The sequence below is a fragment of the Genypterus blacodes genome, unplaced genomic scaffold, assembly GCF_046128005.1.
Source record: "Genypterus blacodes isolate CSIRO-AG114 ecotype Tasmania unplaced genomic scaffold, CSIRO-AGI_Gbla_v1 ptg000105l_1, whole genome shotgun sequence".
Classification (NCBI taxonomy): Eukaryota; Metazoa; Chordata; class Actinopteri; order Ophidiiformes; family Ophidiidae; genus Genypterus; species Genypterus blacodes.
Genome location: NW_027466909.1, coordinates 3,055,001 through 3,081,076, shown reverse-complemented (window position 1 = coordinate 3,081,076; position 26,076 = coordinate 3,055,001). Strand labels below are relative to the sequence as shown.

The window sequence follows — 26,076 nt, the reverse complement described above, 5'->3', positions numbered from 1 at the left end:
GAGAACAGGTTGCCCCGGGTGCAGTCCCATACACTTTGTCCACTTGCAGCATCACATGGGAGCAGAACAGATGTTAGAGTTAAGTAAGACCTAGTTATGTGCCTGTAACTGAGGGGTTTCATTCCAAAGTCCCCAATGAAAGTTTTGAAGTAGTTCTGGTAGCTAAGGTGACCCGGAGGTCATAGTTCAGTACTTCTGTATTCACCCTGTCAAACTGGGAGTCTGCAGCAATGTGCTTACTCAGTGATATTTTTCCAGGATATCTGCCAAAAGCCCAAAGTGTAAACATCAATACTAAAAACGTAAAAAGACAAAGTTATGAAAAACATCACAATCCATTTTTTCATCCACATTTGACAGCAGTAACTTTGTCAGCAACAATCTCCTTCCCGGCATGCTGAAAACTGAGGTTTTAATTTACTTCTGCCAGGAGACAAGATAAGATATATTCCCACTTTGTGCATTTAAAGTAAAGTCTGCCCCGTTTTAGTTAGAGAGCAGATTTCTGTGCTGCAGCTTAAACTCATTTCCAGGCTCTTTTGAATGTCCTGCACTGCAGAGAAACAATGCAAAGAAAGGTCTTCAAGGTTTTCAAAGACATATTTTGCAAACTTATATGAACTATGATTTCTTTCTAACTGTAATCTTGTGTTAACTATTTAGATCTCATGTCTCAGTGTTGATTACAAATAGATTTGTTGCCAAGTATTCACAATTCACAATTCCTTAAATTCCTTATGTATCTTCTTTGTTATTACTTTTTACTTTAGTCTTCTTACCGACCTTTTTTATGCTCAATGATAAACTGTAAGATCTACAACATACAAAAATGAAAATCTGTGCAAAAGGAAAAATAAAAGTACAGAAAATGTGCATTCAACGTCACACATTGACACATTGGCAGTGGTAAAGTGAGCTCACACATGTGCAGGCTGGATACACTGTGTACCTAAGTGTTTTAATCAGACCACATGCACCATGTGTGTGTCTCTGCTGCATTTTTCATCATTTCTTGACGCTTCACACAGAAGTGCAGCCCATTGGCGTTTGGAAAGAGAAGCACTTGTCAAAACATCCATCAGGAGTGAACTGGCTGGAGCGTTTTCAACCGTGGAATCAAAGAAAGGTGTGTCTGCTGCTTTCAACCCTGGAAACGTCCACAAGAGGTGTTGGTGTTGTCACCATAGCAACATAAACAGCAGGATTCAAACACAGATTAAAATGTGTGCAAAGATTATGTAAGGTGTATGTGTGTGTGTGTGTGTGTGTGTGTGTGTGTGTGTGTGTGTGTGTGTGTGTGTGCGTGTGCGCGTGTGTTTGTGTGTGTGTGTGTGTGTGTGTGTGTGTGTGCATGTGCCTATATATACAGGCACACATGGTTTCTTATGTTTGTTAAGTCAAAGCAGATTCTTCCTTCAGAGCGCCTGCAGCTTATACAAAAACACTTTTACTTGAAACACCCACTGCCCACTGTTGGCATCCAGTGTGGCAGCAGGAGTGTATTTTATTAGCATACGTTAAGAGTGTGTTTTACAGCGTCTCAGCAGAGTAAAAATAAAGTGTGCTCGTGTGTGTGTCATTACCATTGGGGAAGTTAAGTTCTATTTAATCTGTTCTTGGCCTCACCTGATTTTTCCACTCATTGCCATATTGAAGGAGTCATCTCCTACTCAGAGCTTGGACACACAAACAATTCCATTCACATGCACACACACACACACACACATTCAGCATTCACCACCCCAGCCTAATGGTAATGTTTTATGCTCCACATCTTGGACAAAGTTAATTCTCAAGTCTTTAGCCTTACATAACAGCTTTGAAACAGACATTGACAGTGACAATGTGACAGTCCACTCAATCATGTCTAAACTTCATCATCCCACCGATTGGAGGATGGTTGGAGTTTAAAAATACCACGACGTTTACACATTTCCATTCATTAAGCATTTTGCATGCCATCCAGATGAATGTAAAAGCTTTAATGGACATGAATGTGCACAGTTTTGGATCAAAATCTGGACTTTGAACGGTGTCAAAAGGTGGTTTCCAAAACAAATAAACAAAATACTGTTTAACAAGCTCCAACACCCACATGCCTTCACATTGACACTCACACAGAGCAGGAAAGAGGAGAAGGAAGGCATGCAACATGCTTCAGATAAAGAGAAAGATGGAGGAGGCGACAGAGACAGAAGAACCCTGCAGACCCTGTGTGATTCCAACCAACTCAGGCTGAAAATGTATGCACTCATGGCATGTAAGGTGGTTTGAATGCATGGGAAGTACACTTGTTAGGTGAGGGAGTCACACGCGTGTCTGTGCTGACTGATTCACGCACATCCAAGTGCAACGTGGAGGTAATGAAGCAGGAACAGCTGAAGGTCTTCAGTTTTCAAGGTCAGTGTGTGCAGCCTACTTTATGTCAGATCACAACACTGGGTGTGTGTGTGTAAGTGTGTGTACGTGTGTGTACGTGTGTGTATGTGTGTATGTGTGTGTCTCAAAAAAGACAATAATTAAAAACACAATTACATTTTTAAAAGTAAATAAATATAAAACTCATAATAATGTCAATTCAGACACAGTACAGAGAATAATGCATGTCCACCTTGGTTAACTGGTTGATGGAAGATGTTCAACCTAAAAGTGTGATTTTTAGTTTCTGTGCAAAAATGGCATATAATAAAACATACAATAATTTGGAATCAATAAAGAACTTAAAACAGATTAAATAAGAAATGAAAGTTTTTGTTTCTGTGCCTCTTCCGTGTATCGGAAAGACAAAAGAAATGACACAAAAAGTGAGACAAAAAAACAAAAACACGTCCTTGAGTTTAGGACCTCATTTCAGCACTGAAGTAAGGGAGAAAAACAGATACGACTACATACCCCAGAATGCTTTGCGGCGACGTCATGGCGTTGTACCCCTCTGTCCCCCTCCTCCGTGCGTACGCTCGGGGGGCAGAGCACGGAGAACAGCTCCGCTCTGTTTACGTTCAGATGCTCACAACAAAGGACCGCGCGCCGCTCTCCGCCTGTCATCTCACAGAAAACACACGGGATATTTCCTCCAGTCGTCCGCGTTTGTAACTCTTATCACGGGGAAAACACAGCGAATAACGTGTCACCTCACCGGCCTTGTGTATTTTGCGTGGCACCTTTTTGTTTTTCCTTGTGGCGCGCCAGACTTCAGAGGAGAAATTAACATAAAATCTCCTCTTTTTTTTGTGTGTGCCGGTGGAGCGTTAGCTAGCGCGCTAGCCTCACCAAGTTGGGAGAGCCAGCAGCTGGTGGAGAAGCTAGCAGCTCAGTCCGCCTCACCGGGGAGAGAGAGAGAGAGAGACGCGGGGGAGAATAAGAGCAGCTCGTCGTTGACATCACTGTGAGTAAACACACGCTTGAAAGCCGCCCTGTCCATTAATCGTTACAACGGTAAGAGTGCTGCAACGGCAGTCTGTCGGAGTGCTAGCAGCCCGTACAGTTTACGCAGTGTTTTAATTGTTCTGCTACTGAGGGTCACCTGCTCTCCCGTTCATGCAGCGAGGGTGTAAGACCTCTGTTTTGCCTTATTTTAAATGGACTTTCTGTCATTTTCGGGTGTTGAAACGTTCAGCGGGTACGTGGGTTCAGGGCTGTTATTGTGAGAGCTACTGCTGCTGTAAAGTGCTGAACGTTGTCAAGTGTTCGCACGCACACACACAGAGAGAGAGAAGTGGGGTTTCCATGCACCTGTTTTTCCCTCTGGCTTGATCTCAGTAAATCAGCAGCGTTATAAAGATAAGGCTGATGGTGGCGTATGAGTGTCTTTTCTCTCTCTCTCTCTCTCTCTCTCTCTCTCTCTCTGTGTAAGAGAGAGACAGAGACAGAAAGAGATGCAGTATTAGTTTACATCAGTTCCAGTCTGCTTGCTGACCTGTCAGATGGGGGAGTGAGTGAGAAAGGGAACATTGCCTGATAAGGAATTAAGCAACTGCACGAACTCTTGCCATTACTAAAGCTTGATTGCCAGTTAATGACTTCCCTCCCCTTCTCTGTCAAGCTATCTCCCATCTCTATGCCTCCCTCCTCCTCCTCCTCCCCCTCTTCTTCTTCTCCCACCCCCACCCCCTCTGTCTCTTTCTTTTTGTCTCGCTCAATACATCCCAGCCAGTGAGCAGTGATGTGATAAGTTCTGCTGCTGATAGAGATCACTGTGACTTCTCTGTGTTGGAAATGTCATGATGAAGACAGAGTGGTGTTAACTCTATCAGTGCCTTGACACTGCCACTGCTGCACACACACGCCTGGTTTCCATTGTATGCTTGTTGGTGTGATGATGAATCAGGCAATTCAACTTCTTGAAAAGACAGTCAATCCTACGAGACAATAGAGCAACATTGCATCTGTCCATCAACAATTCAGGAGATGTTTGACTAGTTGGTGTAGTGGTATTGTATTGGTTTAGGTTCAAAACACAATGCTATGCATGCAGTACAACAACAACGGCGGCACCATGAATCCAGCGTTAATCAGTATCACAAAATTAGATCATTAAATCCTAAAAGACGGTGATTTCATTTAATTAAGTAATGTCTGGATACACAGCATGTGCCAGAGAGGAGGAGCACTTCTCTGCTTCATCAGCTCAGACCTTTAGTATTAAATAACATATAGATTATAATATGTTAAAGATCCATCCATATGAATCATACGCCATTTGCAGACAATGATGTAGATTCCCCGAAATGATGGAAATGCCACAAAACCCATTTCCCCATGGTAAGAGCTTTGGCATAGACATACTTATTAGCAGCCAGCTCTGCTCAAAGTCAACAGCTTTTAGTACAGAGAGAGTTATGAAATATCTCTCCAAGATGCAATGGTTCTATTATGTTTGAACCTGTGCTTAGTTACTGAAAAGTGAACTAGTTGTTGTGGAGCCTAGTGGGCTGTAGTGAATAGTTTGGTTTTGTATCTGATGGAGCATGTGGATGGAACAGAGGTGGAGCTGTTTGCTATTACCCCTTTGGTTTATTTATTGATTTCTTCCTATCTCAGGATAAAACATTTTGTATTAAATTATTGCTATTTTAAGTCTGCCTGCTCACGGTAATCTAAATGGCCATAACATGTAATGTGCAGCGTTTAGGACACACAGTATAGCATGTAAGAGAAGAGCACCAGTGTGGTGTGGGTACAGACAGTGTGTGTGTGTGTGTGTGTGTGTGTGTGTGTGTGTGTGTGTGTGTGTGTGTGTGTGTGTGTGTGTGTGTGTGTGTGTGTGTGTGTGTGTGTGTGTGTTACCCGCCGGTATGGTTTAGAGTCTCAGTTTCAGGCAGGAAACCGGAGCCGGTGGTGTCAGACGGGGAGCGGTGAGAGCTCTGATGTCTTAATGGAGGCTCAGTGCTGCCCGTATCCTTAGTAACCCGTCTGCTGGGACACTGTGAGGCCTCCCAGTCGCAGTCTTGGCTGGACACTGTGTGGCTGCTATCCTGTAACCAAAAACCTCCTAAACCCTATTTCATTGATTTTTCTTAATGTTTTTTACTTCAGTTAAATGAAAGCCCTTACATGGTCCTCCATCAGCTCTGCAAGGTTTATCATCCAATATGACCACCAGTCTCATTTAAACACAACTTACTTTTGGGGGATTTGATTTGCAAAATCTATACTGCTGTAGCTGCAAAATGTGCATGTTGTAAAATATAGTTTTCATATTATGCACCAGTCGGATTGTTCCATCTTCCTCAAGCTTATGTGTTATATCTGATGAATCACAGAGGGAAGTCAAATAACCTTCCATAATTTCCATAACCTTCAGTGTTGTAGTTGTATTTAATCTTAATTCCCATTTCTTCTTATTTTTAATAAATGGTGCTAATGTATCACTTGTTGTTTCCACAGCGGTGCAATCTGCAGGGTTACTTTGTGTAAGGTAGAATAAGTATTAGGCTTTTGTAATCCCCATGTCCTATACCAGCTGTACAGAGGTCACAACTCTATTGATGTAGGTAATTATGTTCTTATGGAAGAAAGTCATTTTTTAATGTATATCTGCAGATTTTATTGCTGTCTTGAAGCAGAGTGAGATATGAATTATAAGTCTAGAAGAAGAATTCCATGACAATTTCATTTGCAATGGACTGATGGCATCAGAGAAACAAGTTTAAACTGCAAATACTCTGTGCAGGAATTGGAATCAATATATTTGATAAATACTTAATAAGTTTGCAAAAATAAAGTGTTGAAATCTCTGAAGACAGATCATCAGTGTGTAATAGCTGTGAACGGGGCTGAGGCAGCAGTTGCCGGTTAAGTTCTAGGTGACGAGTGAGTACGCCTTGGATTAACACCAACAAAACAGTAGCATGCCAAATGACTGTGCACCTCTGTTTACACCCTGTTATATTTTAAGGACATCATGTACAAAAGGCTATTTATCTTTGTGTGTGTGTCTGAGAGTTCAGTGGGAATCGGCGGGTGTGTTTGCCGGCGCGTCTGAGCAGGTTTGCCTCTGTTGTGGGCGAGGAGCTTGGAACCCTCCTCCCCGTCCAGCTTACTGTCTGCCGGGCTGGTAAACAGGCTGAAGGTTGGGGAGGGAGATTACGTCTGTCATGGAAAGTGGGTCAGACAGTGGGCACGTTTTTATGGCCCTGTTTCTGTGAGGTACGGGAAGAAGGGGGTGCATTAAACCACCAGCCATTTTCCACCGCGGAGAGTCAATGTGCTCTGTGCAATCCTGTCTGAAACGCCCTGTCGTCACAATTATGATAAACTAATGTACACTAAGGAAACATTCAGACTACAGGCAACTTAGTTTAATTGCAGTTATGGCCGGTTTAAGAAAGGATATGGAACATTGAGTTGTTTACCCGGTATCTTATTTAGGAATGTTATCTATTCTCAGAGTAATAAGCACAATAAAAGTTATTTTTACCATTTCCTTACTGATGAATCATAACCACACTGGTGAGGGAAACAAGGATGTAAACTGTTCAACCGCAGCGTGTTTGTCTTGGCTGTCGTGCCACACGCAAGCTGGTTTCTCAGCTGGGGTTGAATGGACTTAAGGTGACTTTTCGATCATGCTATTTCCATTCTGGATGGAAAGACATGATGATGGTGACACGGATGCAGAGTCACAGATGGCACAGTGACATTTACACATCAACCATACGCTTCTCCTGCCAGTGCTACTGCTGATAAGATGCTTCCTATCCATGAACATGAAAGATTTTAAATGGCGAAATCGGTTTTCCTGTGTGCAGATATGCATTCTTTATTTCTGCCTTTCTTTCATTCTTTGGTCCATGCCTCACTTCTCCATCACACAAAATGTCTTTATCTCACTCTTCTTACGAGACGTCCAACTGCTCCCCGCCGGGTTGTTTCATTTAAGACGTGATTCTAATGGATTGTCCTCTTTATTAGGCAGTGCACAGGGATTCAACCTCCTGGGACTCCGCTTTTCTTTCTCTCTTTCTTTGCTCTCTCTGTCCATTCACTGCCTCTCCTCGCATTGTTTTTCCTTCACAGTCAATCGCAACTAACACACACGCCAATACCTGCGTCAGAGAATTAAGCGGGCAAGAAAATATAGTGGGGCTCCTTCAGCTCCTTGAAAAAATAAATAGCTGTGAGGGAGTTCACAGCTCTGTTTGGCAACTCTATTACCTTAACGGTAAACCAGCTGGATTTATGAATAGAATCCTTATTTGTAAATGTTAGCAGAGTGTTATGGAAGGGAAAAATAACGGCATGCTTATGTTAATGATGTTCTGACACCAAGGCAACACCCAGTTCTGCTCTCCACCAGGTCAAACAGGCCCCAGAACTCACTGGCCGCTGCCTACGCCTCACCCTCAGTGGCTGGTGAGGCAGTGGCACAGATGTAAATCTATCAAATCAGTTTGCTCGTCATGTTGCTGTTCCGGTTGCGTCTGGTGACGTTTCCTTTGGCCCAGTCTCAGAGCAGAGGCTTTTGCTACCAGGGGGCATCTTGCTTCCTTCATTTCATTGGCTGTCCTTCAGCTGAACATTGTGGTGTGTGTGTGAGACTAAGAGGGGGAGTCAAGATTGGGCGCCCTCTCCTTTTCTCTCCCTCTTCCTCTCCAACTCGCAGCCACATATTCATAAGTACACAGAGACGTATTATTACCAACTCCCCTCTGATCATGCATGATTGCCTTTTCCTGCTTAACTTTCCAACCTTCCTGTGTCAAACGAGCCGGCGGTCTTCTCTGTAACCTGTTTCGGGCTGCGGCCTCCGCGGGGAGCAGCGCCTTCTCTGTGAACTGGACCAAATGTGAAACTGTTGGGCGTGTAATACAGACAAAGCTTGCTATCCGTCTCCTGAAAGCTTAGCAAATTGTATTTTAAGTTTTTAAAGTCTGTAAGTCGGAAAAGATCCGAAAAAGAGTGAGACGTGAGCCCCGCCAAGGCCCAGAGTGAACCCCGCCCACTGAAGCCTGCATGCAGACTGTGCTAAGCGCGAGGTCGTCTGGTTTGGACAGGGACGAGGCTAATGATTACAAACTATGACCAGGTGCAGCACAATTAGACCCACATAGATCATTGCTTCCTTTCTCCCCAGAGAGACGCAAAGAAACGCAACATGAGCCCCCAATACAAATGGCCCCAAACTGGAACACAGGATGGAAGCATATGCTATAAAGGAAAATATCAACAGAAAACATGGGCTCGTCCCAGCTGTCCGCCAACCACCCTGCCTCTTTTAGAACTACAGCTGGGCTAGAATGACGAACCCTAAGACGAATCCACATTCATTCCTTTTGACCTCAGACCTGGAAGTTATGAGGTTTCATCGGGCACTTTTGTCAACAATCAGTAATTCAAACGATGCCTCCACACAAACCTCTTTACATGTGGCTGGATTTAGATCTCCCAAATATTTACCCAATTGAATAACAGACTAAATTGAATACGTTCAGCAGTGTTTGTGTACACTGCACTGAATACAGATGGCTGTCATTCTGCCCCTGCACTGTATGGAAGGTCACACTGTGTATACACTGTGCGGCGAGGAGGCGGCATGCTCCTCCAGAAGCACTTTGTGTGTGTCTGTGTGCTTTGCCTACATGTCCGTATGACCATGCTTTATGTACGCGTTTGTCTGCATGTACGACCTTGCCTACGTCTCTATGCATGACTGCGCACAGCCCGTCTCGGTCCCTGCTGCAGGAATATGCGTCCCAGCGCGCGCGTGTGTGTGCTCGTATGTCTCACTGCATCTGTGATTGTGTGTCTGGGTGTGTGTTTTTCTCGTACGTGCATGTGTGCGCGTGCTGCAGCGCAATCACCACCCGGAGTGTTTGTTGTCTGGGGCTTGTGCGCCGGCCTGTGTTCATCCCGATGAATCATTGATGAGGCTGTAATTCGAACACCAGGCCTCCTGTTTTCCCCTCCTGCCTTCCCTCATGAGTTAGCCTCCTCCCAGCGCCGCTTACAGGAAAAACCAGTAGGCCGCGCTGACAAAGCACAGACAAAAGCTCCCACCAAAGGCTGGAAAAGGGACCGTCTGTTCCTCCGGTGCTTTGTTGGCTGTTTGTAACTGCTGAATAACTATTTGGCCCGAGTCAAAGTCAGAGCACAATGATGTTTGACATTTAGACGTAATCTAATTAATCTCATCAGGTTTTGATATTGGGAAGTCTGATTCACATTTTCCCAAAAGCTGTTCTTCATCTTGTATTACCTCGTATAGATTATTGCAGAAGGGGGAGGAGATAAGGATTTACTGAGACGCTGTCATGAGTTGGATTAAACGGTGACAGTCCGTCCACTCAGCATCTCCGTCTAGAGTCGAGGACGTTAAGCTGGAGTCCTGGATATCTGTGGGGTTGCCAGTCTGCGGGAGCCTCCAAAACAACTGGTAGTTTGTTTTGATGGATTAAATGAATTCTCAGCAGGAATTTGGCGCCGAAGGGTCCGGGTCGACTCTTGTAGGAGTAGAGGGCAGAGGTGGGAGTGGTGGGGCTGCGCTGTAATGGAGTCCTGCTTTCAATTAGCATATGTTTGAGGTTAAATTGTGTGTTTTTCTTTGGGCGATCGTCGCCTCGGTGGACATGTGCTGTTCACCGTTGAAATTGGTCGGAGTGGTGTGATGGGTGTTGGCCTTGCAGCACCCCAACGTTCATGGGAAACTTAACTATGTGACCTCACAGGTTTGTTTTTGTGAAATTGGAGGTCCGGTAGCTGTTGATGCCATATTCACTTTATTCCCACATCTGCTCTCAACAACACAGCTGGGGTTTACATTCCTCTCCTCGTTTCTAATGCTCAAGTCCTCTTCCTGACCTGCTCCACATATTTCATGCCTTGCTGTTTATAGCCGACGAGTGTGAGTATTGTTGTGGCAACGCTTCCTCAGGTCAAGTGCTTGGCATCGGGCCCAAGTGGATTATTCTAGTCCGCCTTGTTAGTGGCTACTCCTTTTTTTCCCGACATAGTCAGAGCTTTTGAAGATCCCCTTGAAGTGGCTCAACGTGGCTTAGTGTTGGCTTCTACCATGTCATGTACACTCACTGTGTTGCTAACAACAGCACACGAGGAAGTGGTCTGGGTTTCCTTTTTGTCTCTTGTATGCCAGTTTTACCAACTCTGTGGTGCACGCATTAATGGTTTCTCCAGAGTGTGTAAGTTCTGCAGTATGTTCTTTAACAAAAAAAAAAGGGGAGGGGGGGGTGTCACCTGCTACACTCATAAAAACTGACAGATGGGCTCAAGCTTATAAATGTTTCACCACATAAGAGAATGTGAGCACTATTCTGGGTTGGCAGGATGTTCTCCACACAGCGACTCTCTATATACGTTTGCATTTCATCGCAGTGATTATTAGGAGGACGAGGAAGGAATTCATTAGCACCGCATTTAACATGGTGGTAAAGGCAGAGAGCACGTATGTTACACGGTGCAAAAGTACTGTTCTTCAGGGTAGCGGTGAGTGTTTGGAACTGAACATGAGTACTGTTTGGGTCTGGGCGTTTTGTTTGTGCTCAGTTGTGTGTATGTGTGTTTCATTCAGTGCCAGGTGTGTTACAGAGCGTCATGTCACTGCAGGCTCGTACCAAATCTCCATTGTTTGCCCTGGCCTTTGCTGGCCTTCATTCCGTCCAGGTTACACACGTTGTTTCGTCCTTCCTATGTGTCGCCGTACGCATGATTCTGGCATATGTTTCCATCCATCATGCTGTAAATATTGGACCACACACACTCACAGCATACACCACCAGGGAGCATTGAACATGAGAAGTGCACTCCTGTCTGTGAGTGGGCAGGGAATTGGGACTTCCTGTGTGCATCAACACGACGGCTGTGTGTAAATCACTTTGGAGCCGACTGGCTACAGGCCTGTGAGGCAGAAATGTGTTTTTGTTCCCAAGAACTCATTTGCGTTTGTGTTTATCTCTGACAAATCTGTAAAATATCATCAGAATTCATCAAAATGAAGAACATGAAGTTGTAACTGAATAATGCATTGCTGCACACAAACTACAAAACACTAGAATCAACTGCTTGTTGTTTACTCGCGCTCAAGATTTAACAATCTGGTTTGTATTGATAATGCCATTTTATCTATATACACCCAGCTGAGCTTCAGGAGATGTAATTTACGCCACATTAATCTTCTGTAATGTTGCATCAGCAGTGAATGTTCCCTGTCCTAAGGTCCTCTGTTGTTTTTTATAGCCTCTCTGAATGGAAATGGCCTGCGTGTGCCAGCGCACAATTTTGGGTTTATTTTGAGCGAGCAGATTGTAGATATTTACGAGATCTGGAAAAGTGTGGCTGGAAATGAGTCTGATCATTTCCACGCACTGAAAAGTTTAACATTTCCTCTTTTATTATAATTGGAGTCGGGGAGAAGAGTCCCCAGCTAGAGGAGATTACGAGCTTGTTGACAGTCTCACACATCAGAATATAGTCCTCCAACTCACCACTGGCACTACCACTAACATTGCCGCGGCGTGATGAAAATATTAACACTTGGCCGTTTGCCAAACATCGCAGATTTTGTCTCAAGATGTGTGCTGCTCTGGGATTCAACCGACAGTCTTCTGGAAGCTCTGTGTGTTCTGAAAATGTGCTGGCTGCTGCGGTGATGGAGGAAAAGAAGGAAATATTATAGTCTTAGTTATAAAAGCATTGGCATTGTGCAAAGCTTGTGATCGTAGTGTGAGTGTGTGTCCTTCAGCCATAGCAGCCACGCTCACTGAGTAATACAATAGTACCACACGCAGTACAATACCCTATAGAGCACCACTACAGTGAAGCTGCAGAGCTCTTATGCTCTGACAGCTATGCTGTCTCAAATGGATCGGTTTTGCAAATTGAATGTAGTCCTACTTTATGCTGCACATCTTTATTATGTCAGAACAAAGTATTTTCTTCCCGTGCGCCGAGTGGCTGGTAGTCCCTTTGTCTCCGTCCGTTCTTTTCATCTCCAGTGCTGATTCAGACTCTCCACGTTCATTGATCAGACAGGCTTGGATAGAAGGAAAGGGAATAGAGAATCTGGCGTCGGGTTTATCAGCCCCCGCTCCACCTCAGGGATCGATTTACGAGCCATTGGGCATCTAATCTTGACAGCGTGCAAACCAATCCCTTCATGCAACCCTACACACTGCAGACTAGACCTAAGGTGTCTGTAAACGAGCTCGCGCCCTCATAAACACACACATATGTATTCACAAGTGCATCACACCCTCACAGTAAATTCAAATGCCCGCTGCTGTATACAAAGACACACACACACACTGCCTCCCCCACACTCCAAAGGACGTCTCTGAATTACACAGCCATGATATGTGGGATTAACACAGGCTTTGTAATTGCTGAAGTTGCATTAAATCAGCTTGAATGCAAGAGGTCACAACTCGCATTTTAGGGTATGTGCAGACCAAAACAACAGCACTTAGCCGCAGAGTCTTAGCCGCAGTCATAGGGAGTAATGGGTTGACGTATGAAACTCTCTCAGCATTGTCTTGTCTGAATGAGGAAGCAGGATCTTGCTGAGACTATTAGTCTGAGCTGATAAATCTGCAGTCTGTCTCTTTGAAGCCTGTCTGTCTGACTGAAGCTGAAGCCCATCATAGGATGTTGATCTCTCTGTTATGGGTCAATGATGTGGGCCCGCTTCCCCCAACACAGAGCTCCATTCAGACCTCATGTTCCTAATGTTATTTTCCACTTTTTAAAATTTGTTGAATTATATTTTCAAGGCTTTATCACCACAATAGCGGTTAGGTTGTTTTGTAGTGCGTCTAATGGTCCCTGAGGCAAAGGGGGTTTGTTAGATTGAACTAAATGAAGGTTGCTTCGCGTCTGAGAGACAAAAACAAGTTTGCAATTATACCTCCCATGATGCCTTTCACTCCATTGGGGTTTGATTGTAGATTTAATTGACCTCTCCCCTCTTCCTTGAAGGACAGGACATGATCTAAGCATGTGGAGGGACTGAGCCCCATCTCAAGCAGAGCACAATAGTGTGGAGCTCCTCTGAATGTGGGAATGAACAATAGCAGCTTTTCTGCTAGGTGAGGCCGACATGTTTCTAAGCAGTATTTGGATTAGCTGAACATACTTGCCCCTTTTAACATGACCCATACTGCAAGTCCTTTGCTTAAAGTGGACTTTAAGCAAAGTTTCTTGTTATCTAATTATCAATGACTTGCCAACAAGAATGTATTCTGCCATTGAATGTTGCGTGTTATTATTTCTGGTGATCAAGTATGAAATATTGGACTTCATAACGTAAGGACAGTACGTACGTTTTTGTTTCTGTGGGCTAACGCATCTAATTTCGTCCTGAGGCTCAGATTCAGCTGAACCTCAAATTACAGTTGCACCGGCAGCTGTATCTCAAAGGAAGGCTGCACAACAAATGACTGAACAATGAAACGCTCCAGAAAGTGCATGTAGTAATGAGTAACTTGTTGTCAGCTGCTGGTAACAACGATCATCATGTTGTGAGCTAATTGCTAATAATAGTTTGCACTTAAGCAATTCTTGTCTCAGTGGGACAGGACAGTTTCCTCAGGGACAGATGTCTCAAGTGTCCCCACAGTGAAGTACATTGATTTTGCAGCTAGCAGTGACACGGTCGTCTTTTCCATTCTATTATGCATACATTTTACTCCCCACCTGATCCCTGAGGTCCTGCTCCTAACCTTTCGAGTATCCTGAGACACATGACAGAATGCAGCAGTTTCTCACGGGGTTGAACCTGTGTAGGCACATACAAACAGAAACCTGGCTTTGATGTCAGTGGAAGGAAGTGGTGGGTGTCGGCAGGTCCAGTATGGACTGGCATTTCCAAAAAAAGGATATGCAACATGAAAAACGCCACGCAACGTCTTCTTTACAAGTCGGTATCAAAGGCATTCTTTAATCGCCCAAACGTTTTGTGTTCGTCTGTTTGAAATAAGCTTCACGCCCACTCGCTCTGTGTAACAGCTAAAGCACAGTCATATCATTCTCACATTTCCTGAAGAAACCACATGAAAAAGATCAGCTGTAAGAGTGCCCGTATGACTGAATGTGTGTATAAATTGATATCAGCTAGCTTCAGGATCAACACAGCAGGAAATGGGGTATAACATTGATATCACCTTAAAGGGCAATTCCAAAAGGTTAATACAGTGATTGAACTCGTGACATTTCAGGTACGGGATCATCTTTCTAACCATTACACTAACCTGCATCAACAAATGAGTGGTTTCTGCCAGCTCAAGCAGTTACGCAGGCGTTTGATTAAGCAGATCATATCACTGTGGCTTTTAATAATAGATGCCCTTTTGGGGTGAGTGTGATACTGTGCTGAAACCCATCCATCCATCTATTCTCCATACACACTTATCCTATTCAGGGTCGTGGGGGGGCTGGAGCCCATCTCAGCAGTCATTGGGGGAGAGACGAGCTAAACTCTGGGTAGCTCACCAATCTACTACAGGGCTCTGCTGAAACCCAGAGGAGAGATTCTCTTCACCTCTTTAGAAAGGGCCACATGGGAAATTTACTGCACAAGGTTAGTTTGAGAAAAGCACCCGTGGAGCTACGTCAGACTCTGTGTCTTTAGAGCTACACTACTAACTAAAGTTGCTCTTAAATAGCTTAAATACCATCTAAATAAAGTAAATAAGCACAGTGTTTTGTAGGACTTAGCCTTCACAATAAAGTAACTCTACCACAATATTCAGTTTAATAAATATGAGCATCACAAGGGATAGAAAGACTGAAAGTTGGACTTAGGAGAGGCAGCATGTTACCTTGTACCTTATGAGTCTGCGCCCTGGAACATCTGGGGATCTCCACAGGGATCTCTTACTAAACAGCCTGCTCATAAGGAACAAAGGATGTGGAATGAATGAGACTCACAGTGTTTTAAGGATGTGGTGGGAGCTGATAATATCTGATGATGAAGTATCTGATGACCTTCTTGATGAAGAGCTTTGGCAAAGATCACAGCAACCGCAAGTCCTGACCTCTTCCACCATTAGCTTCCTCATTCTTCCATGCAGATGCTTGGACTAAGGTCACTAGTTGTTATACTCTGTAACTGTCTGGTTGTGTCCCCACAGGCTGTATATCAGAAGCTCTTTTGGTGCCATAACAGTACACAGTTAAACTCCATACTTCACCCAGATGTTTCTTAACACGTGTTGCTGACAATTCTTAGGGGGGGAAAGCACATTTCCTCTGTTTCCTTTAGTGTTGAGAGACTTTGGTCTTAGTTGATGTGCTCTTTGCTGTTTATGGAAAAGGACCTTGGCCATGAAGCAAAGTTAGCACATTAGGAAACACAATAGGCCGTGTCTCAGGCCTACCAGCTAAGAGACACAGGCTCCAGTTGAACTGTTGGTTTACTCAGAGCGTATCTTGTGATTCTGAAAGTGTGTCACATGTCGACTCACCTAACCTGAGTGAGACCCAATATAGCCTCTCCACGCAGGGTTCAAACCCTGTGGAGAAGTGGAATGAGGCTGGACAGTTAGCTGTGTCGCTCTGCAGTTATAACACAAAGCGGCTAAGTGTGTGTGGACATACGAATGCGTTCACACGTATGCTCCTGTTTGCCGCTCCACACGTGTGCTCGCACTTTTGTTTGTATCATCTGTTGTGCTGTGTTGGCAACCAGCGTGAATGGCAGGTGTCACCCGTGCCTCCCTGCAGTAAAGTTTTATGAGGGCCACGTTAAGTGTGAGTCTGCTGCGCCCGCCGCCAGCAGCACGTCTGTCACACACCCTGACCCCAGCCAGTCGAGCCTGTCACACCGTGCTCTCAATCCATTGTTGTAGGAGTGTGTGTCTGGGTAGCTAAGCAGCAGTTGGCATGCAGCCACGCAGAGACACAGTGTGTCATGCAGTGTTGCTGAGGCAGGGAGTTTAGTCAGGAACACACACATACCCAAACACACAAAGAGTCAAAAATTAACACACACACATATAGATGACAGGCAATGCATATCTGTCCCGTTGGGGCAACACACATAATGTCAAAAAGTCAAAGGCTAAAATGTATTGTTAAGAGTTTGAGGGAAGCTTCTCCTTTATTTCTCTCTCTCTCTCTCTCCCCCTCCCTCTCTCTTTCTCTCACATGCACACACACACACGCACACACACACACAACCACAGAGACAAACAGCTGGTGTCTCATGGCAACATGGAATGGAGAAAGTGAAAGAGCAGGAAATGTGGGGCGGAGGGAGTGGAGGAGAGGAAGACAGGACAGGAAACTGTTTAGCGCGAGAGATTACCCAACTGACCGACCACACCTGTCAGTGGAGAACATGCAGGAAGGGGGAGGAGGGGGAGGATAAACCCAGTATTGATTGTGCATGCAAATCCGATGGACACCTCCATCCAAACCGCCTCACAGTGCTATGAGTGTGTAGATTATAAGTGCGGGTGGTCCCATTATGATTATGATCAAATCTCCCATACTCCGGCTCTGCCTCGCCCCAACTCCTCAACTGTCTTAGGGCTGGAGTGGAGTCTGGATGTAACATAAGGCCGGAGCACCTGACTGTGTCCCCCAGCCAAGCTATTCATGTCCCGCTGAGCAGGGACAGAATATGTTTAGAATGTCTTTGGCTGCCTCGTCCAGAGATGTTTTAGAGATGGTGTGATTTTGTACTACTGGCTGACTTGAGGTCCGAGTCTTGTTAGTGTTGTTCATGTCAACAATGATACCAGCTTCTACATTGGTGCAGGCCAGGGGACCCACAGCATCTTCCATCTCTTCTTCTCTCTTCTTCATTCTGAGTTCTTAACTGCAGTGGAGTTGAGATAGAAAAGCATAATTCAGCACTCAGGACACGTGTTCAATAACGTGACCTCAGACCCATTTTTCATTTGGTCTTCAGACTATAGATCCATAGGGAAAAATCAATCCCTGGCAAGTCTGCTAACAGCTCCCTCGACACAGCTGTGTGTGTAAGTGTGTGTGTGTGTGTAAGCAGGTAAATGTATGGTTGCACATGGGGTACTGTGTGTTTGTGTGTGGGTGTGTATGAGAATTTGAGATTAACCTATTGTGTCAGGGGACCAGGTGGGGTTCAGGCTTGGATCCAGTATTGCAATTTGAACACACTCATCTTCACTGCCCTTTTCTTCCTGCACACTCAAGAGTCATCCAGCATAAGCAACCCCCCGCCCCGCCCCGCCCACCCACACACCACCCACACACACATTGACCTTGCCGTCCTCTGATTGTAAAAGCCAGAAACATTCCTAACCTCTTGAATTACCATTTAGCATTTCATTGCTGAACTAAGAAAAGGTCAGAATGGTTTTACTGGATGAACTTTTCATCTTACAGCTTGATGAACCCGGCATGATTGTTGTGTTGAATAAGCAGTGTGTGTGTGTGCTGTCTGTGTCTGTGTCCTCTTCTGCCTTGTTTAGTATTTTGCATCTACCCTCCTTCCTGCTCTGCTTGGTGAGGTTTTTTAGAAGCTGCCTACAGCTCACACATCTGTGTGGAGGTCCTGGTGTGATGAAATAGATCAAGTCAAGATTATTTGCATAGCCCAATATCACATACAACGTTTCAAAGGGCTTCAGCTTGCGGAAAAACTCCCTCAAAAATCATTAAGAGAAACAGGAAGAAACCAAATCAGAGAGAGATTCCCTTCCCTTCAGACTGTATGATGAACCTTGCCAGTTTATAATATATATTCAACTGGTTTGAGTCATGATGACAACCCATTGCATTTTTCTAACCGAAGTATACGAGGGAAGAAAACTCTGACCAGCGAGCAACTGGTTGACTGATCTCAAGGGACGAACAATTTATCTTCCATCCTAAACCAATTTGGAGTTGGACTAAATGGACTTCTTGCCCAAGGCCTATACGGAGCTATTGGCTGACATCGTGTCTGAGTTATGTTCTTGGAAACCCTCAGCGTGAACTTCTCCCACTCCATCTGATGGGACTTTAACAACCTTCCTGCTCCTCTACTGATCAGTCCGCAGTGAGAGTGACAGAGGAAGAAAGCCCCCCCACCCCACATGCTACAGAAACACTCCACTTTCCATATTTCCTTCTGGTTTGTGTGGCCGTGCAGTCTCTCAGCGGAGCGGCACTTTGGGAATTGTAGGAGGAAAAATGTGTGCTTCATATGTGGAGGATTGTGTTGAAATGTAAAGTGAGGATGTTATTCTTTCTTCTCTAAAGTAGCGTGACATGTTTATACGAAACTCTGTGTGTGTGTGTGTGTGTGTGTGTGTGTGTGTGTGTGTGTGTGTGTGTGTGTGTGTGTGTGTCCTTCATCAGTGCACACAGTGGTTTGGAGAGTGGAGAGTAGGGGTCAGGAGTTGAACTCAAAGCCATGATGTTGAAAGTGCACAGGGGGCTCCTACACTTGGAAGTAAAGCTCATTCTCTCCTTCACCACTCTCCCAGTTAGAGCTCTGGGTGTATGTGTGTGTGTTTTTGTGTGTATGTGTGTGCGTGCGTGTAACAATCGCTGACTTTTACCTGCAGTCAGCATTTATAGACACCCACCTCACTCTATAGGAACATGTCACACACACACTCAGCCTGTCTTAGTCACATCCGTGACATTATAATGCGGGTATTTTAATTTGAAACCGAGCAGTAAAGTCTTGGGGGTGTGAAGTGTGTGTGTGGGTGTACTTTCCATTTTTACCCACTGAGCAAATTCTCTCTCTCTCTCTCTCTCTCTGTCTCTCTCTCTCTGTCTCTCTCTCTCTCTCTCTCTCTCTCTCTCTCTCTCTCTCTCTCTCTCTCTCTCTCTCTCTCTCTCTGGGGTATATGTTAAAAATATCAGAATTACACTGTGTACATACAGACTCATATTTTGACACAGCTGTGAGTGCGATGTTTAAACACAGCAGGTGCATTATTGATGTCCTGATTACCTGGTTTGTCTGTGAAATCCCCGTCCCCAATAAAAATGCTCAAACTGCTTTAATCATTACATTACATTACATTACGATCATTTGGCAGACGCTTTTATCCAAAGCGACTTACATTACATTACCACCCTTCGCAGAAGGGGGAGCAATTGATGGTTCGGTGCCTTGCTCAGGGGCACCTCGACAGGGGCTCGAACCAGCAACCCTCCAGTTCCCAAGCAGAAGCACTACCCACTGAGCCACTGCCTCCCACGATCATAGGCAAAAAGATGTGAGCGCTGGTGTTAGAATCACATGCAGCTTTCAGTGGGAGTGTTTGAGTTTCTCTCCTCAAGCTTGAGCAACCAGACCTTTTCTGCGGTGTCCATCACCTAGTTCTGTCGCAGCACCTGAGTAAAATCTGACACAGTGGTGTGACTGTCTGTATTGTCGCTGGTTCCTCTTTGATCTTTGCTCGGCTCTGAATGACTGGTCGACCTTTGTGGTTGAAATTCTACAGTCACGCCTTGCTATTTCTGCTTCTGGTGCATAAATGTTGTGTAGTTCTTACAGAGTATAAACACCAGGCCATTAGGCCTCAGGACCCTCGGGCCTCCAACCAACTTGAAAATGTATCTGAAACCTTGGAGCGCACACTAACCATCTATTCATTCTGTGTCCCTCCCTCTGCAGGACGAGACGAGCAGCGCTGCGAGAGACGGACCCATGAAGCATGAGAGGGCAGAGCTGAGGCTCAGCTGACCCTTCCCTTTCCTCCTCCTCCTCCTTTCCCACTCCGTGCTCCACTTGATCAGCACTTCCCCTTCCCTACCCTTCCTTTCCCCTTCCCGTTTCCCCCCTCGCCCTGTGGAATCTCGTCCTTCTCTCCGCCCCTCCTCCTCCGAACCTCCACCAGCCGTGCCCAATGTACTCGCCAGAGCAGGAAAACATCACCACCACCTCCACCAAAGTGCCAGTAAAATATGGAGAGCTCATTGTGCTGGGGTAAGTAGACTTCACAGACCAACTGTTGCCATTCGTTGTCTCAGCAGTTACGTTTCCACCCAGGTTACCGATACAATTCAAGCAAATACATCAAATATTGCAAAAAGAAAATGTGAATCAGAGTTTTACATTTTGAAGATTATCGAGATTTTCCATTTCCATCAAGATTTTTCCTTTTTATATAACCAAATTTTCCAACAAAATGTAATGTTAAAGTGATACACACTGAATGCACCTTCACTGTCAGCAGCATGTTTGTGTGATGATTGATCGTGTCTGTCCCAGTTGGATCCATGAGTCATGGCTTATAAGGCTCGGAGGTGTTTGGTGATCATTGCTGTTTGTTTTAGCTCTGTGTAATCGTTGCTCAACATTCACGTGTGCCAGGTATCTGAAACGTGGCGTTTCCCGGTCTGGGTTGTTCCATTGTTCGGACAAAAGGCGGCCCCGTGACTTGTGCTTCGATGTGCGCAAGAACAATCGATAGAGCTTAAATAAATATGAGCAACTTCAGTCCAGCGTTGTGAAGATGGTTTCTTTCACTGCGCTGAGATACAAACAGGCCCGCGGCAGAAACAGTCTTTGTTTATTCTCATAATGGCGTCAACGTTTGATGCCACTGGTGGTTCGTGCCAATTATTGAAGGAACCGTAACTGAAAGAAATGGAAACTGCGGTGACAGAGACTCCACCGCGCCGCGGGAAAAGATGCACTCTGGTCGCTCAGTTAACATGTGGACCTCTGGAAATGAGCAGCAAACTAAGCCACTGAATGATTTATGGGGGAGTTGACCACAGGTTTTCCAGAAGGCACCATCTTGAATTTTGTATTGGACATGAAGCGTTGTTACGCAAGCCTGTCCAGATGGCTGCACAGGGTTCAGAATATGGCCAAAACACAATGTTTGTACAACAACAGCTCAAAACATGATGTCAGAGATACTTCACTCTGACATTTTTGTATACAAACATAATAGGGTATCGCATTAATGCTATGAGAATTGTTTTGAAAGATGATTCATGGTTAATACCTTTTGATGTATCATGATATTAATGAGGAAACACAGCGTCTGTCTCAGCTGTAGTCAGCTGTAGGGAAAGACTCATCGCCACACCCTGCATCCTTCGCCCCCAGAACACATATAAACACACACACAGGCAGGCACACACACTATTCAATTACATCTGACAGTGAAGGACTTCCTTTATATGTCTGTCTCCTGTTCATTCCCCAAAGGGCTGTTTCTCTCCGCTCCCTGTCCCACCCGGCTCCGCAGAGGAATGCAGTTGTCGGAAAGACTCCTGACGCGTACAGACGTGATCCAGCACACGCAACACGCAACTCCACGCAAACAAATCCGCATACAAACAGACACTTTTTTTTATTTATTATTATTATTATTACTTACTTATTTACTTTTTTTACACCGCTTTTTATTTGGTCCAAAGACACACACTTTTCACGTGTGTCGCACAGCCGCTTTCCCAGCTGACTCACACTTTGTTGTTATGGGTTGAGACGACAGTGGACATATTTCCCCCAGTGGAAAAACACAGCGAGCAGTAAATGCAGAGCTCCATGCCTTTACAAGGAGAGAAACCCCATTTTTTCCATTTTGCTCCGCTTTTTCCATCTCTGCTTGTTGTTGTCAGGGGTCAGAGGTCAGCCGGAGCATTTTTTTGCAGTATGATAGGAGTCGTCACACACTGTGCTGTAAACAAGGCCGCTCTATGTCGGAGCAGAACAGGGATGCTGACAGACGGATACGAGCAGGCTGTGAATACCTGCGTTGTGTGTATCCACGACTGCACGAGGGATCTGAACACATGAGGGAAGTGAACTCGTAGCTCTAACCACACATCAGGCTTTTGTGTCCTTGTCAAACGCAAAACACACGTTAACGTCCCTGCTAATATACAGAGCCATGTCTCCGAGTGAGTGAGTGAGTGAGTGAGTGAGTGAGTGAGTGATATCTTGACTAAAGTTGCCTTTGATGAATGGAGGATGTGTGTGTGTGTGTGAAAAAGACGAGAGCGCTCAGCGGTTGCACGCTCGAGCGGCTCCCCTGCACACTGAGATTTATTTGTGACTCCTGCGTGACCTACACCAGACTCGCACCCTCAGGCTAATACTAACGCAGTCCCCCACTCCCACCCCCGTCAACAAGTAGTCTAAACCGGCCCCCGCCCCGTTCCAACCCAAGCATGTTTGAGGTCCAGCGATGCTAATGGGCTGATCCGGAGGAATGCCGCGGCGTCTCCGGGGAGGCTCCGCTCCGTGCGCAGGCCTACAGGACATCCCTGTGGCTTTTTTTACGGCCTCTAACGTCACCGGATCACGCCGCGCTCCCTCCCAGTCTGGCTCCGCTGCTCCGCTCGCTCTACATGTGTCGTTACCGTAACATATTTAAACATACACATACACCACACCCTGATTTTCAAAATGTATTTGCCGTTTTTAAATAGCAGCGTGTTTAAATAATATGAGCAGCAACTTGTGACGCACATGTGAAGGGAGACCAGCAGTTACACACAAAGCCGGACATTTCTTTGATTTCACTGTACTCGTCTGTCTCACTGTCTGAGTGGTAGCGTGTTGTGTTATACTAGGCTGTGCCGTGTGAACACACACACACACGCTCGGTTTATTCATTGTTCTTATTCCAGTGTATCCACATTAACATTTTCATAACTCAATCCTTCCTGACCTACTTCCAACCTGTCTATGTACACAAATGCACACAGACACACTAACCACTTCCACCTTTTTCAGAAATACTGTATGTGTGTTGACCTACTATACTCCTCGGGCGCTCACACACCACTGACACCCTTGGGAACCTGAGTTGGACTGCCGGCAGCGCTCTGAGCTTCCTCCGGCAGACCGCCCTGCCCTTTCTGCACGGATACGGACAAACTTCGCCATGGTTACACTCTTGCCATGGTTACTCCTCCCAAACGTTGCTGCGGCGCTGTTCCTTCACCATGGTTACTTATAAACCCTCTCGGCGTTGTTTGATCCCGGCAGATCTTCTCTCTCAGCATTCAAACGCTTAAGCTGCAGACCGTCTGCGCTGTTTAAATACAACTGGCAGTTCTGATCGGTCCGGTCAAAGTTTGATCCTATTTATTCATATGCATGTGTGCAGCCACATCCGTATTTAAACTCCAGTAGTCCTTGAGGGCCTTCCTCTCTGTGCCTGGGACTATTTCGGCCCTGCTGAGCTTTGCATCTCTGGCCGGCTGCAGTCACAGTTGGTGATGGTGCTCTGACAGTGTTGCTGAATTGTTGTAAATCTGGTGAACTGTGTCACAGGAGTGGTGCGGCAAAGTGTTGCAGGTTTGGGCTTTGGGAAGTTTGGAAAGTTTGATAGATTATTACTACAAACTGGTTTAACTAACACAGAATTAAGGGATTAAAGCAGAGATGTGTTTTTATATCAGTACAGTTCCAATCATTCATCACTTCAAGCTGGTAGCCTCGATGAACTTTAACCTCCCCTACCAGTCCCCTAAGTTCAACCTCATCTTTAATACCTCTTCATGATATCTTGTCTTCTCTTCTCTACAAGGAAGGAGCAGATGCAGCTGGATCGGTGTTAAACCAGTTCTCAGGCCCTCTCTCTCTTTTTTGGCTACATCGAAGAGAACACACACACACACACACACACACACACACTACACAAGAGCAGCACAGTCACAGAGTTGTTGGGAGTCACAGAGACTCCATTCTGTCGGAGGGAACGCCTCTGTTTATTCTCCTCTCCTCGGCCGTGTATCAGGCTAAATGAGTCTCTCTCTCTCTCTCTCTCTCTCTCTCTCTCTCTCTCTCTCTCTCTCCTCTCTCTCTCTCTCTCTCTCTCTCTCTCTCTCTCTCTCTCTCTCTCTCTCTCTCTCTCTCTCTCTCTCTCTGTGTGTGTGAGTGTTTATTTTCTCAGCCTTTCTGAAGTTATGTTTGAAGGGCTTTGTTGTCGACACGGACACAATGTGCTTTTGTGGAAAGCATGTTTGAAAGATATATGCTGTTCTTTCTGCATTATGTGTGTGTTTCAGCGTTCACACTCACTCTTGGGGAATGGGGAGCACAAACTGCTGCAAGCACTTTCCACAACCAATGTTTTTCCAGCATATTATACAGCTGCTCAGACAATAATGCCCTATTGTCTCTTAGCTTTTGTGTGCACTTGTGAGTGTGTGTTTACATTTTTGTCCCTGTGTGTGTGTGTTTGTGTCCATGCAGGTACAATGGCTCTCTGCCTAACGGGGATCGAGGCAGACGTAAAAGCCGTTTTGCACTTTGCAAGAGACCGAAGGCAAACGGGGTGAAGCCCAGCACAGTTCATGTCGCCTGCTCTCCTCAGGCAGCCAAGGTGACTGACACACACACACACAGAATCACACACACACACACACACACACACACACACACACACACACACACACACATACACACAATCACAAAACTGAAGTCCCACAACCACTGCCAATCTTCTTTCCTGTGCTCTTGTTCTGTTGAAGAGAAGGTTGACTGAAGCTTTATGATAGAGACCAACGGCAGGGGGTGAAAGGTCACATAGCGTCTGCTCACACGCTCCTGGGAGGCACATGTCCAGTTAGAAGGCCATCCAGACATCCACCGAAGTCTGTTAAATGACCGGGGCACTGTGTGTGTTTGAGTGTGTGGGAGACTTTTTGTTCATGCTGTAACATCTGTACTTAATGGATTCTGTATGGACACACACACACACACACTCACACACACACACACACACACACACACAGGTCAGGCTTCTAGTTGCAGTAATTGAAAGTGTCTGGAAGAGTGATTGTCCTTCGCAGTCCAGTGGGTGGTCCTGACTGACCCCAACATGGCAAGGTTAGGTGTAGCTTGTGACTATATAACTGAACTTTCTCTCTCTCTCTCTCTCTCTCTCTCTCTCTCTCTCTCTCTCTCTCTCTCTCTCTCTCTCTCTCTCTCTCTCTCTCTCTCTCTCTCTCTCTCTCTCTCTCTCTCTCTCTCACACACACACTCCACTCGCACTTGCCTCTGGCCGTCTCTACCAGGGTCATTCTAAGTGAAACGTTTGATTTGATCGTCAAGACGAGACGCCTTCATTCTCTCTCCTCTTGTCTTTTTGATGTCACAGGCCATAAGCAACAAAGACCAGCACAGCATCTCTTACACTCTGTCCCGAGCCCAGACGGTGGTGGTGGAGTACACACACGACAGCAATATAGACATGTTCCAGGTAAACACGCCGCCGCTCTCCTCCCATCCAGACTCATGTTAAGGTTCAGTGTGGAAGGTTTCATCTCTTGATGTTGGCTTCCAACAGATTGGTCGCTCGACGGAGAGTCCCATAGACTTTGTGGTGACAGACACGGTGGCGGGCAGCCAGAGTAACGCAGACACCCAGTCGGTCCAGAGCACCATCTCACGCTTCGCCTGCCGCATCATGTGCCAGCGCACGCCGCCGTACACCGCGCGCATCTTCGCCGCGGGCTTCGACTCCTCCAAGAACATCTTCCTCGGGGTGAGCGCGTTCAATCTGCACGCACAAAGAAAAGTCAAACGTAAAAGTGGTGTAAACTGCAGATAATAAGAGGTTAACATGAGGTTTAACACGTTCTCAGGAGAAAGCTGCTAAGTGGAAGACATCTGACGGTCAGATGGACGGGCTGACCACCAACGGCGTGCTGGTGATGCACCCG

General features: G+C 45.6%; 1 protein-coding gene across 1 annotated transcript in view; it reads left to right on the top strand.

Annotated features, from left to right (window-relative positions):
* Positions 1-2,804: 2,804 nt before the first annotated feature.
* peli1b (pellino E3 ubiquitin protein ligase 1b) overlaps positions 2,805-26,076 on the top strand; it is a 27,981-nt gene continuing 4,709 nt past the window's right edge. Inside the window, exons 1-6 of the mRNA XM_076160443.1 lie at positions 2,805-3,385; positions 20,054-20,365; positions 24,605-24,734; positions 25,512-25,613; positions 25,701-25,898; positions 25,999-26,076. The exon at positions 25,999-26,076 is cut by the window's right edge and continues 111 nt beyond it. Coding sequence (XP_076016558.1) covers positions 20,286-20,365; positions 24,605-24,734; positions 25,512-25,613; positions 25,701-25,898; positions 25,999-26,076 — 588 coding nt within the window. The 5' untranslated portion in view covers positions 2,805-3,385; positions 20,054-20,285. The remainder of the gene's footprint in view (positions 3,386-20,053; positions 20,366-24,604; positions 24,735-25,511; positions 25,614-25,700; positions 25,899-25,998) is intronic.